The following is a 12,207-nucleotide window of genomic DNA, read 5'->3' on the forward strand; positions in this document are numbered from 1 at the left end:
GGCGCTGAGAGCAGGGTCTCCATTGAAGTGGCGCTGTTTCATCGCCAGCATAAACACATGGCCGATGTGTATCTGAACGTCCTCTACACAGAGATTAATTACAGCACATGTTAGATGGAGAATGCTACACGCAGTGTTTGTCTGATAGTCACACCTCGTTTAGCATTACATTGAGTGTGAATGTGGAGTGGATGCTAAAACGTATTGACGTGCAGAAAGTGTGTGTGTGCATGATGTGTATAGGTGAGGAGTGTATTGATAGATGTGAATGCTCAAATATGTGATATGTGTGGGAAGCTCAATCTGTGTGTGTGTGTGTATGTGTGTATGTGTAAATATACAAATGCATACTGTATACGTGTGTGTGTGTGTGTGTGTGTGTGTGTGTGTGTGTGTGTGTGTACAAGTATATACATATATGCGTATATGTGGATATGTGGGTGTATGTGTTTTGCCTGCCTGTGTACATGTGTGTGTGTGTGTGTATGCGTGTGTGTGTGTGTGTGTGTGTGTGTGTGTGTGTGTGTGTGTGTGTGTGTACGTACCTTGAAAGAGCTGTGCACCAAGGTCTCGTCAAGATCGATCACCACACAGTTTTTGCCGTAGTCATTGATGCTGACCTCAGGGAGGAGATATTTGGCCGGGGACTGCAGAAAGAGAGAGAGAGAGAGAGATATCAGAGTTAGGATGAAAAGATGAGGAAAACTGATAACACTGAAGAAGGAGAAATAGGGGAGAAAAGGAGCGAGACAAAAAACAGGGAGAGAGAAAGTGTGTGTGTGTGTGTGTGTGTGTGTGTGTGTGTGTGTGTGAGTGAGATACACACACAGACAGACACAGAGAGAGAAGGCATCCATACTGCACATGCCCATAAAGAGGAACGGGGTGATCTGGAAAAGAGATCTGGCAGAGAAACAGCTCTCAGCTGAACCAGAGCCATCATCTCAGAAAACATGGCGCTTCCTCAGTTCACCTGACCAACCCAGTCAGTATGGAAGACATCCGTGGATACACTCTGAAGATGATCCCAGATGATCAGGTTTTTTCAGCCTTGTCTCTCTCTCATTCCTCAATCATCAATCACAAGCAATGGCAAGGGTTTTTTTAGGCCCATGTCAAAAAGAAGTCAAAGATAACAACGAATAGCAAGACATTTAGGCCAGGTACCTACTCAACCACTCTGCTGATATATAAGTAACACGTACAAGTACCATAATCAGAATAACCTACTAGACCCTATGCAGTCTGGTTTCAAGAGTGGTCATTCTACTGAAACTGCTCTTCTATCTGTGACTGAAGCATTGAGAGTAGCTAAGTCCTCTGCTCAGTCATCAGTGTTAATTCTGTTAGATTTATCTGCAGCCTTTGATACGGTTAACCATGACATTCTCCTTTCTACACTATATGAACTGGGAATTTCTGGGAAAGCTCTTGACTGGTTCAAGTCTTACCTTAAAGGGCGTTCTTTTAGCGTGTCTTGGCAGGGACAGATATCAAAGTCTCATGACCTCACTACAGGAGTCCCCCAAGGATCAGTATTAGGGCCCCTCCTTTTCTCTATTTACACCACTTCTTTAGGTGGGATTATTCGCTCTCATGGATTTGAATATCATTGCTATGCGGACGACACTCAACTTTTCCTATCCTTCCCACCTGAGGACTCTAGTGTTTCCCATCGGATCTCTGCATGCCTGAAGGACATTTCAATCTGGATGAAGGATCAGCACCTTCAGCTTAATCTTTCCAAAACTGAGCTCTTGGTGTTTCCAGCAAAAACAGCTATTCCCCAACAGATCAATATCCAGCTTGATTCATCCTCACTGACTCCATCCAGATCGGCACGTAACTTGGGTGTCATAATTGATGACCAACTTACTTTCTCTGAGCATGTTGCCTCAATTGCAAAGTCATGTCGGTATACCCTGTACAACATTAGGAAGATCAGACCTTATCTGACACAAGATTCCACTCAGCTTCTTGTACAGGCAATGGTTATCTCCAAGCTGGACTACTGTAATTCTCTGTTAGCTGGCCTACCTGCTTGTGTATTAAGACCACTACAGTTGATTCAGAATGCTGCAGCACGACTGGTCTTCAATCAGCCAAAGAGGACACATGTAACCCCTCTCCTAGTTACTCTCCACTGGCTCCCTATAGTAGCCAGAATTAAATTTAAATCTCTCACTCTGGCCTATAGGACACTGACTGGATCTGCTCCCAGCTACTTCAGTTCTTTAATCACGATGTACATTCCCAACCGCCCATTGCGATCTTCTGAGGAGCGTCTGTTATGTCGACCAACCATACATGCTAGGTCAAATTGTAGATCCTATTCTTCAGTGGTTCCGTGTTGGTGGAATGAGTTGCCCAGTGCTCTCCGTTCCAGCAACAGCTTTGGATCTTTTAAGAGGGGTCTTAAGGCATATTTATTTAATATGCACTTAGTCCTTTGAGTTTGTGATGTGTTATGGTTTGTATAATAGTATTGTTTTGTTATAATTTGTCTATTGATAGAATTTGAAATTTATTTTGCTATTGTCCTTAAATTTAGCCATACCATGATTTAGTTATTATTATTATATATAATTAACTGAGTGACTTATTTGATTGCTATTCTCATTTCACTGTTTTATTTCTCATTAGGTTAGTGCTTAAAATTATTGTTTTACTGATAATGTTACTATTCTCCCTAGTTTGTAATTGTTCACTGTTAATTTAATTTGTATTGTTATTTATTTGTATGTCGCTTTGGACAAAGGCGTCTGCTAAATAACCATAGCCATAGCCATAGCCATAGCCATAGCCATAGCCATAATCATTGTTTATATCAACTGAGTGGGTTTAATCTGATTAAAACCACAGACTTGTTTTAAAGTAGGGGGGAGGATGGATAGATCAGCTTTTCCCAAGTCCTCCCTTCGACTGCTGTGGCGCTCATCACCTATCAGTGTCTCCTCTCTACCCCCCCCCTCCCGTGGCTTGAGATGATGGCTGCCCTCATTCTGACGGGCGCTGCCAAAGCCCTGACTAAGAGCAGTCTGGCTGGACACACACTGGGGCCATGGGGCTGAGCTGGCACTGGTCAGGGAGAGGAGACACAGAGAGCCCCAATGGGGGGGGGGGGGGGGGGGGGGATTACTGGGTGAGGGTGGACTGGGAGAGCCAGGGAAGGAAGAGGGCAGATGGTCTCATCTTGGGGGTTTGATTGGGGGGGGGGGGCACACTTAAGCACAATTAATCACAAATCTGCCGTTTGACTGTGTGTGTGTGTGTGCGTGTGTTTGTGCATGCAGTGCAAGTATGTAAGGGTTTGAGTTTGAATTTATGTGACTCAATGTGTTGTATGCATAAAAAAAATATTTGTCCTGGAGTGTGTGAGTCAGGCATTGAATAATTGTGTGTGTGTGTGTGTGTGTGTGTGTGTGTGTGTGTGTGTGTGTGTGTGTGTGTGTTTGTGTGTGTGTTTGTGTACATACAGTAAGTGTGTCCTAGTGTGTGCTCTAATCTGTGTGTGTTTCTCTCTCTCTCTCTCTCTCTCTCTCTCTCTCTGTGTGTGTGTGTGTGCAACTCTGTGTGATTCCATCTGTATATGTGCACATCCACCCCTGCATGTGGCGAAGGACAAAAGCAGTCAAGGGCACGGCACGTGCTGGGTGATTTATACAGCCCTATGGCAAGCCAGCGGGGTCAAACCTACCCTCATGTATTAAGATCTCCCAACATGCAATTATCATACCTGCACACACACTAGAATCTATTTTTTCCATGCATGCCAAATTTCAGGGCATCTATGATTCATGGTCATGGTTTAATAGTAAAGCATGCATGAATCCTCTAGAACCCTCTACTGGATGCTCAGTCTACACAAGCATTTATATTACGAATGAATGTTCTAGAACTCAGCAGCTGAAGAGACTGTTTGACCTTGGCAGTCATTTGTCTGAAGCTGATCGAGAGGTGGACAACCACTCAATCACCAGCGTGGCATGTTTGTGGCCTTTGCACCATAATCATCTTTGACTTGACCCAAGCTGCTGTCGATAGCTGGACCTCCACGCATTATAGATGAGCTACAATGAACTGACCTTGACGTTGTGAGTGTCAATATAGTCACGAGAGGCAATTGGCCATGCGAATAACAAGGGGGCGATATTTCTGGAAATTAGTTTGAAAAAATAAATAAATATATAAATAAACAGGCTGTTGTGTTGAGTCAGCAGGGACAGGTCGGGTATTTTAAGATCTCGTTTCGCCCCTCCGGGGTTCTGATCGGGCAGGACGAGCCTGGGCCCCGGCCACCTCTCTGCAGGCTCTTCCTGGCCGAGCCAGCCTCGCCGCGTGCAACGCCGACAGCCACGGAGGCTGCACGCCCGGGCTGAGGCAGAGGAGAGAGGGATAAAGAGAGAGAGAGAGGGAGAGAGAGAGAGAGAGAGAGAGAGAGAAAGTACCGGGCCCCCGCGGCTCCATGGGGCACCCAAGAGGTGTGATTCCACACCCGCCTGGAGCCCGGCCAAAGGGCCCACGGACAGACACTGGGCCTTCCAGAGGCATGAAGGTTACGCCAAGGTCAAGCAGGTCTGAGCTGGGCACGAGAACACGGGCTGCATGTCCATAGCATGCAGCCAAAGGGGCACGAGGGCATAGATAGCTTACCTAAAGATACAGCAGATTAGCAAATTAAAACTATTGAATATATTTACCCAAGGGAAATAAACCACTAACTTACTGTAAGACCGCAACAGACAAATAACCAAATCAATGAAGTAAGTACAATGATGTTGAGACTTGATAAAACGGGCAGGATTCAAATGCATTGCATCTTTCTTTGCCTTGCCTTTAGAGTAATAAAATGTGACTTTTAATTGGTTTGGTTTGTCGCCTCCAGTGTAAACCAAATTGTCTTCATGGTGAAAGTGAAGTAGTTCTTCATGCATTTTCGGAGACTAATTACGGGGGGTATGGGTGATAGGCCACCAGAGACTACTGTTGAGGACCTTGGGGCCCGATAAGAACTGGCCCACACTGGACCATGAAAATCACATTAAAGCTGGGAATCTGTGCAAGTCACTTTGGAGTTCGCCCACAATAAATTTCCTGTGCGCTACACTGGCGCAAAGCGGAGAGAAGCAATTCAGCGCATTATCGACTAATATCACATCTAATCAGCATTTTAAAGACAACTCATCCTTTCATAGAAGCATCACGGGCAAGTATAATGAAAATGGTGCACAGGCCAAGTTTTAATACCGCTCTCTAAATGAGAACACCGAATTCAATTAAATACATTTTGATGAGAAAAAGGGTCTGAAAAAAATAGAGTGCATTAAGTTTAAATGTGCCACGGCTTCAACAAAAAAAGAATCGGCCAATAAATGCTTGATTTGTTAGTCTTTCCACTGTGTTCATGCAAGTTAGGAAAAAATAGTATGGGCAACACTCCAAAAGAAGTGTGGCACTCAAAATGTTACAGATGCCACGCTTTTTACCATCGCTGTATTGAGAAAAAATATGCTTATGTTTATGCTTATGGCATTTAGCCAATGTTTTTGTCCAAAGCAACTTAGAGCATAAACACTTCATTGTTTGTTCAAAAATAAGTCTCAAATAAAATCTAAATATTCAGAAATGCTCAGAATTTTGTACTAACAGAAAATGCAGACTTCACAAAAATGTCTTGAGAAAATCCTCCAATCAATCATATAATTCCCACAGACATGCTGTCGTCTGGGATAGGATTAGACATTTTTTTGGGAAAAGAGGATCACAGCACACACAGATGAGTAAACAAAAAACAAACAAACAGGCAAACAAACAAACAAACAAACAAACACAGGGACAAACAAACATATCAGGCAGCTCCCTCTTCAGGTATAAGCATGCATATTGCCAGTCACAAAAGCGTCCCAGACAAGTACAGCATAATGAAAAAAGTGGTACATACACTAGGGATGGGGATTACCTGGACCTGGTCACACTATGGACAGAGAGAAAGGACAGAGAAAGAGAGAGACAGAGAGAGAGAAACAGAGAAAAGAAACAAGAAAAGGGAGAACACAAAAACAAAAAACATAAGAACTACAAAACAAAGATACATGTAGCACATACATACAGTTATAATACAGAAAACACACAGTTAACAATACAGTTAACAACATACAGTTAACACCATCAAAAACACAAACAAATTCATTGTCCAGCGGTGAAAAAACAGCAGACACACTCAAAAAACTTTCCTCACTCTCCATTACCTGGTTCAGCAAGTTTCTTTAAACAAACTCATATACAAACAAACACACACACACACACACACACACACACCAGCTCCCTGTAACCCCCCCTGCCCCTCCACCCCACGCCTCCCTCTCCGCTACAGAGTGTCCGTAACGGGTCAGTGGCGACCACATGTACCTGTAAAATGGACAGACATTCCACCGCGGCGTGCGAGCCGCTCGCGTGCAAACATTAGCGGGTCGAGGGGGTCCGAGGCGCTGAGTCCGTTTATAGCGCGGCGTACCTGCCTTGGCAGCGCCAGCGCCCCAGCCGAGCGCGTGTTTGTGGAAGGGCCAGCCCCGGCCGCCGACGGATCGTGCTCTCCGCGGGACTGGACACTCGTTACACGCCATACAGAGGGCCGTGTGTGAGACGCGAGAGAGGAGCGAGAGAGGAGGGGAGCGGAGAGGAGGAACAGGGGAGAAAGGAGAGGGAGAGAGGGGGAGAGGGGGAGAGGTGTAGGGGAGGAGGAGGAGGGGGGGGGGGGTTGAGGGGGGCGCAACGGGGCAATCCATCACACGAGACACACACAAGGCCCACCTTATAGGTCTTAAAGGAGCTGGGGAGCCTCTGAGTGTGTGTGTGTGTGTGTGTGTCTCTCTGTGTGTGTAACTGTTCATGTTTGTGTTCAACAGTGTGTGTGTGTGTGTGTATGTGTGGGTGTACATGTAAGGGAGTTTGCGTGTGCGTATGTTTGCGCCTGCGAGTTTGTGAGCGTGTGTGTGGGCGGATATTGAAGAATGTGTGTAGGGAAGCGTGCCCATCATTTCTAGAACTGGATGGTAAACAGCCTCCCAAGTTCAACGGGTTCGGAACAGCTGGAAAAATTTGTGGTGCTGACGGAGAGCAAGAGAGAGAGAGAGAGCGCGCAAGCGTGTGTATGTGTGTGTGTGTGTGTGTGTGTGTGTGTGTGTGTGTGTGTGTGTGTGTATAAAAGAGAGAGAGAGAGAGGGAGGGAGAGAGAGAGAGAGCGCGCAAGCGTGTGTATGTGTGTGTGTGTGTGTGTGTGTGTGTATAAAAGAGAGAGAAAAAGAGGGAGAGAGAGAGCCCGCATTTCAGCACGGCGCACAAACAAGAAGAAAAACAGCTCCTAAACCCCGAGCTTAGAGACACAGAGACTGTGCTTGAGCCCCGACAAAGACACAATGATCCATTAATGAAAACATACCTTAAATGCATTGGCTGGCCGAGGAAGCCAGTGTCAACACAGCCCTCCGAAACCAGTTTGGAACCAGTTTACTGTGAGCACAGGCACGCAGGAATGTCTACGATGTGTGACGCGCGCATAGCTGTGCTAAAACAGGCATGAACTAAAATCCTCTTGGTCGCAAACAACTAGCCATCCACCCATATCCCCATCTGACTTTACATTCATCCATCCACATTCATCCATCTATCCATCTACTGCATATCTGTCAATCCAATATCTGTCAACCCAAGACCCTCATCCATCCTCTCAATTAATCATTCATCCATCCATTCATCCAATCAATCTGATCTGTGCATCCAAAGATTCGGATAAGCTTATGTATTTGTACCACACACACACACACACACACACACACACACACACACACACACACAGACACACACACTCATTCTCTTCGCTCTTCATTGCGCTTTACTTGTGACGTGCGTGGTGTGTGTTTGCGTGGTGTGCGGACGGTGCGGACGCCTCACCTTGGGGGGGCTGCCGTTCTCCTCGGCCGGCGGGGGCAGGGCGCAGGGCTTGTTGTTGGGGGCGGGTGCTTCCACATTGTAGTTGCGGAAGCAGCAGAAGAAGGGGCTGAAGATGCTCCGGCTCCGATGCTTCTTTAGGCTGCTGTTGGACTGGGAAACTGCACCGTGGGAAAAGGACAGAAAGAAGGGGAAAAAAAGACAAAAAAAAACGTTTAACGAACTGCTAAAAAAACACAAAAACAAAACAGTAAAAACAAAAAAAGGAGCGATGAAGAGGCGGTTAGCGGCCCAGGCTCTCCCTCTCCCTGTGTTTATCTCCGCGAGGACCTTTCGCAGATGCTCGTCTGAGTTAGCAGGCTGTCGGGGTGTGACTGATCCCCGAGATGCGAAGGCTCAGCCAGGCAACGGAGCTGAACGGAGCGGTGCAGTGCATCCGTTGTCCATTGTGAGTAATTTTTCGCGTCAACACATCAGGAATTAGAACCTCCTGTACTTTGTTGTGCGCCGCCGAGTCCCGTCGCCGTGGCAACGGGATGACCTTGCCCGCTCCACACTTGACAGGTTTCCCCGTCTGACAAGTGCACGCCGTAACTCGGCATTCAAAAAACGGTCTGTCGTGAGCCAAGATTCAGTATGCATAATACCCTGACTTCACACTCTGCCATCAAATAGCCCTTGTGTAAGAGAACAGCCCTTGTGTAAGAGAACAACTCTAGTGCAAGAGAACAGCCCTAGTGTACGAGAACAGCCCTAGTGTAAGAGAACAGCCCTTGTGTAAGAGAACAACCCTAGTGTAAGAGAACAGCCCTAGTGTACGAGAACAGCCCTTGTGTAAGAGAACAGCCCTAGTGTACAAGAACAGCCCTTGTGTAAGAGAACAACCCTAGTGCAAGAGAACAGCCCTAGTGTACGAGAACAGCCCTAGTGTAAGAGAACAGCCCTAGTGTACAAGAACAGCCCGAGTGTACGAGAACAGCCCTAGTGTAAGAGAACAGCCCTAGTGTACAAGAACAGCCCCAATGTATAAGAACAGCCCCAATGTATAGGAACAGCCCTAGTGTACGAGAACAGCCTGAGAGTAACAGAACAGCCCTAGTGTAAGAGAACAGTCTGAGTGTAACAGAACAGCCCTTGTGTACGATAACAGCCTGAATGTACAGTAACAGAACAGCCCTAGTGCAAGAGAACAATCCTAGTGTAGAAGAACAGCCCAGGGAACAGGGTTGGAGATGGAGAGAGAATCAGGGAGAATCTAGTATACATACACAGGATGACGGAAACTTTTGTGCTTTTTGTGTCTCTAATAGATAGAGACGGCTGATAGACGAGAGTCCTGGGGGCACATAGGCTCAGTAATTGAAGTCAAAGGTTGACCTTAAAAACCCAAAAGAGAGACATGCATGCACGCTGTCCAAGCGCAGAATAGAATCCCCACCTTGAACAAACAGTAGCCTTAGGGGTCCAACTGCGAAAGGACTTTTTCTCTTGCATTTCTGTCTCTTCGTGTGATTCAGCCTCTGCTTTTGCAACCCAGAGCTGCGTCTCTGTGGCCATTAGAAGCGGATGACTAACAAGCATACGCTAGGCTAATAGCCCATCAACCGCTCCCCGCTCCAAATGGATTTGGCCAAAGCCTATCCCTCTGCGCTGAACTTGGAATGACTTGTCACACATCACCACACAGAAACACTCTGCCGAGGAAAATAAAAAACGGAGAGTGCCGAGATAGAGCTTCTTGACAGTTGCGGAGCCAATGGAGAGGGGGATACAAAGAAAAACACTGGCTTCAACAGTTGCATCACTGTTGAGTTTGGTTCACCAGGGAGTTCAGTACAAAAAGGCCATCAATTCCATTTACACTCAGAGTCACCAGTGATGCCTTTGAAACAGCAATCAGCTGAGGTTTTAGTTGTCATATGGGCGTGGAAACACAGTGGTCGAACTGTTTCCTCCAGACCTGCATAATCTATCAGTGTGTATGGCAACAACAACAATCACATAGCACAGCTTGTGCTGAATGATTCAAATTGATTACATAGGTCTGTTTATTTCAAACATTTCAGTGCCTTGGCTCCCCTTACAAGACGGGCTGATAGTAGAGTAAACATGTTTGAGAGAAGCAAATTGCCTGAAAAACAGAAACGCCTGCAACAAATTAGCCAGATTTGCTGTACATCCTCACTGTTTACCTCTCACTCTGAGAAAGCCCTGACGCTTTCTCTCTTGCCTCCATATCTATTCCCCTCCCCTCACTCTCTCTCTCTTTCTCTCTCTCGCTCCTTCTCCCTCGCTTCCACTCTCCTTCTCTCATTCTCTCCATTTTTCATCATCCTTTCACTCAGTCTATCACTTGCTCCTTCTCTCTAAGTCTATGCCTCCTCTCTCTCTCGCTCCTTCACCCTCGCTTCCACTCTCCTTCTCTGTCATTCTCTCCATTTTTTATCCTCCTTTCACTCAGTCTATCACTTGCTCCTTCTCTCTAAGTCTATGCCCCCCATCTCTCTCTCTCTCTCTCTCTCTCTCTCTCTCTCTCTCTCACACGTCTTGCGCTCACTCACACCCTTGACAACGTGACTGTAAATAATTATGAGCGGCAGCACGGTTATGGCACAGCTGGGCCCGAGAGTGCGAAACACCGTGAGCGCCGAGCATCGCAGCGCAGCGCAGCCGCTGCTGAGAGAGACCCGCAGTGGGGGAAACGTGGAAGTCTGTTATCAGAGATGCGAGGGGGTCAATTCCATTTCAACCCCAATACCCATCAACATCCCGGGGAAGACCGTCTTCATAGAATACCAATCCTGCACTCAAGCATGGCTTCCGCCTCAGCGGAGAGAGAGAGAGAAGAGAGAGAGAGAGAGAAAGAAATAAAGACGAAATGATGGGGAATATGTGTGCAGTCAACCAAAGCAGGCATGTGCTTGATACATTGTTATGGTTCCTAGCATCTACAATTTGAGCTCAGGTATTTCTGTTTACATATGTTTATACGGCGGCTGCATTCATGCTAGGTGACTCAAATCACAGTTCTGGTGTATATTCTATCAGCATGGACACTCCATGTGTGTTGTTTGGTAAGCAATGTAAATGTAATGCTGTACTGTTTTGCATCGTATTGTGCTGCAGTGTTATGTTACACTGTGCTGTTGTGTGTTGTGCTGTGCTCTGCTCTGTTGTGTTTGTTCTGCGTTTGTTGTGCACTGTGTTGCGCGTTAACCCGTGTTTATACGCTATCAAGCAAATGACTCTTGACTGTGTTAGTAAAGTGCCAGCGTTCCCTGTTCTGAGTGGAGCTCTCCTCTCCTCCCCTCTAAAGCCCCAGTCAGCGGCTGATCCACAGCAGCTCTGGCCTGGGCCGGGTCGAGTGCGGTGCGGTGCGGCGGGGGCCCAAATCTCATGATGGCGGCGGTGGCGGCGGCGGCTGCGACTGCATTAGGGTAATTACCCAGGGCATCTGCCTGATTAAAGCGGCGGGGGAAACACATCAGATCATGCTGAGAGCTTTAGGCCAACAGCACGGAGGGGGCGAGGGGGAGGGGGGGTGACAGAGCGGCCTGTTGACCAACACAGACACAAGCTAAGCACAGCGAGTGTGTTGCGTGTGTAGTGTATGTGACTGTGAGTGTGTGTGTGGTGTGTGTGCTGCTATTTGTAGTGTGTGTGTGTGCGACCGCTTGTGCGTGTGTGCATACTGTACATATTTGAGCACCACTGCGGTATGGACATAAGGAAACACTGCTAATACGCTTATGCTTATAATGACATGCTGCTTCTGATGGTTTCACACAAAGCACTGCAAATCACAGGATGAGTCATAGATAGAAGATAGATAACACCTTTCAGTGTGCCGCCACATCTAAAACAAAAATATTTCATTTTGTAAGCACAAAATCTTTGTAGTCTAAAACAAAGATATTTCATTCTGTAAGCACATGCTGACAGGCTCAACAGTAAATCAAGATTATGTGCATTTCTGTCATCCGGAAAACAATAACACTACCCTTTTAACACAGTTCATTTCCAATGCAACTTCAACGTTTTTAAGAGGACATTATTTTCAACAGTAGGGTATCTTTGTGTGATGATGTCGAGTGAGATGCATGGCTTGTCAACCATCAGAGGCGTATTCATAGTAATCAAGCCTTTTCATAATCACTTCAAATCCCTTCACACACGAGTCCCATCCATCCTCCACCATCACGTCCTCCGGTCTAAATTGCAAACGCAACGAGCTACATCGCCTCTCCATTACTCCCCACT

General features: G+C 46.6%; 1 protein-coding gene across 2 annotated transcripts in view; it reads right to left on the reverse strand.

Moving 5' to 3' along the window:
• ctdspla (CTD (carboxy-terminal domain, RNA polymerase II, polypeptide A) small phosphatase-like a) overlaps positions 1-12,207 on the reverse strand; it is a 41,969-nt gene that overhangs the window by 11,588 nt on the left and 18,174 nt on the right. Inside the window, exons 2-4 of one of the 2 annotated variants that reach the window (XM_062521181.1) lie at positions 7,951-8,108; positions 5,942-5,974; positions 546-647 (exon numbers count right to left, since the gene is read on the reverse strand). In XM_062521181.1, coding sequence (XP_062377165.1) covers positions 546-647; positions 5,942-5,974; positions 7,951-8,108 — 293 coding nt within the window. The remainder of the gene's footprint in view (positions 1-545; positions 648-5,941; positions 5,975-7,950; positions 8,109-12,207) is intronic. The other variant, XM_062521182.1, reaches the window with a different exon arrangement.

Source organism: Sardina pilchardus, chromosome 19, assembly GCF_963854185.1.
Source record: "Sardina pilchardus chromosome 19, fSarPil1.1, whole genome shotgun sequence".
NCBI classification, from domain to species: Eukaryota; Metazoa; Chordata; class Actinopteri; order Clupeiformes; family Clupeidae; genus Sardina; species Sardina pilchardus.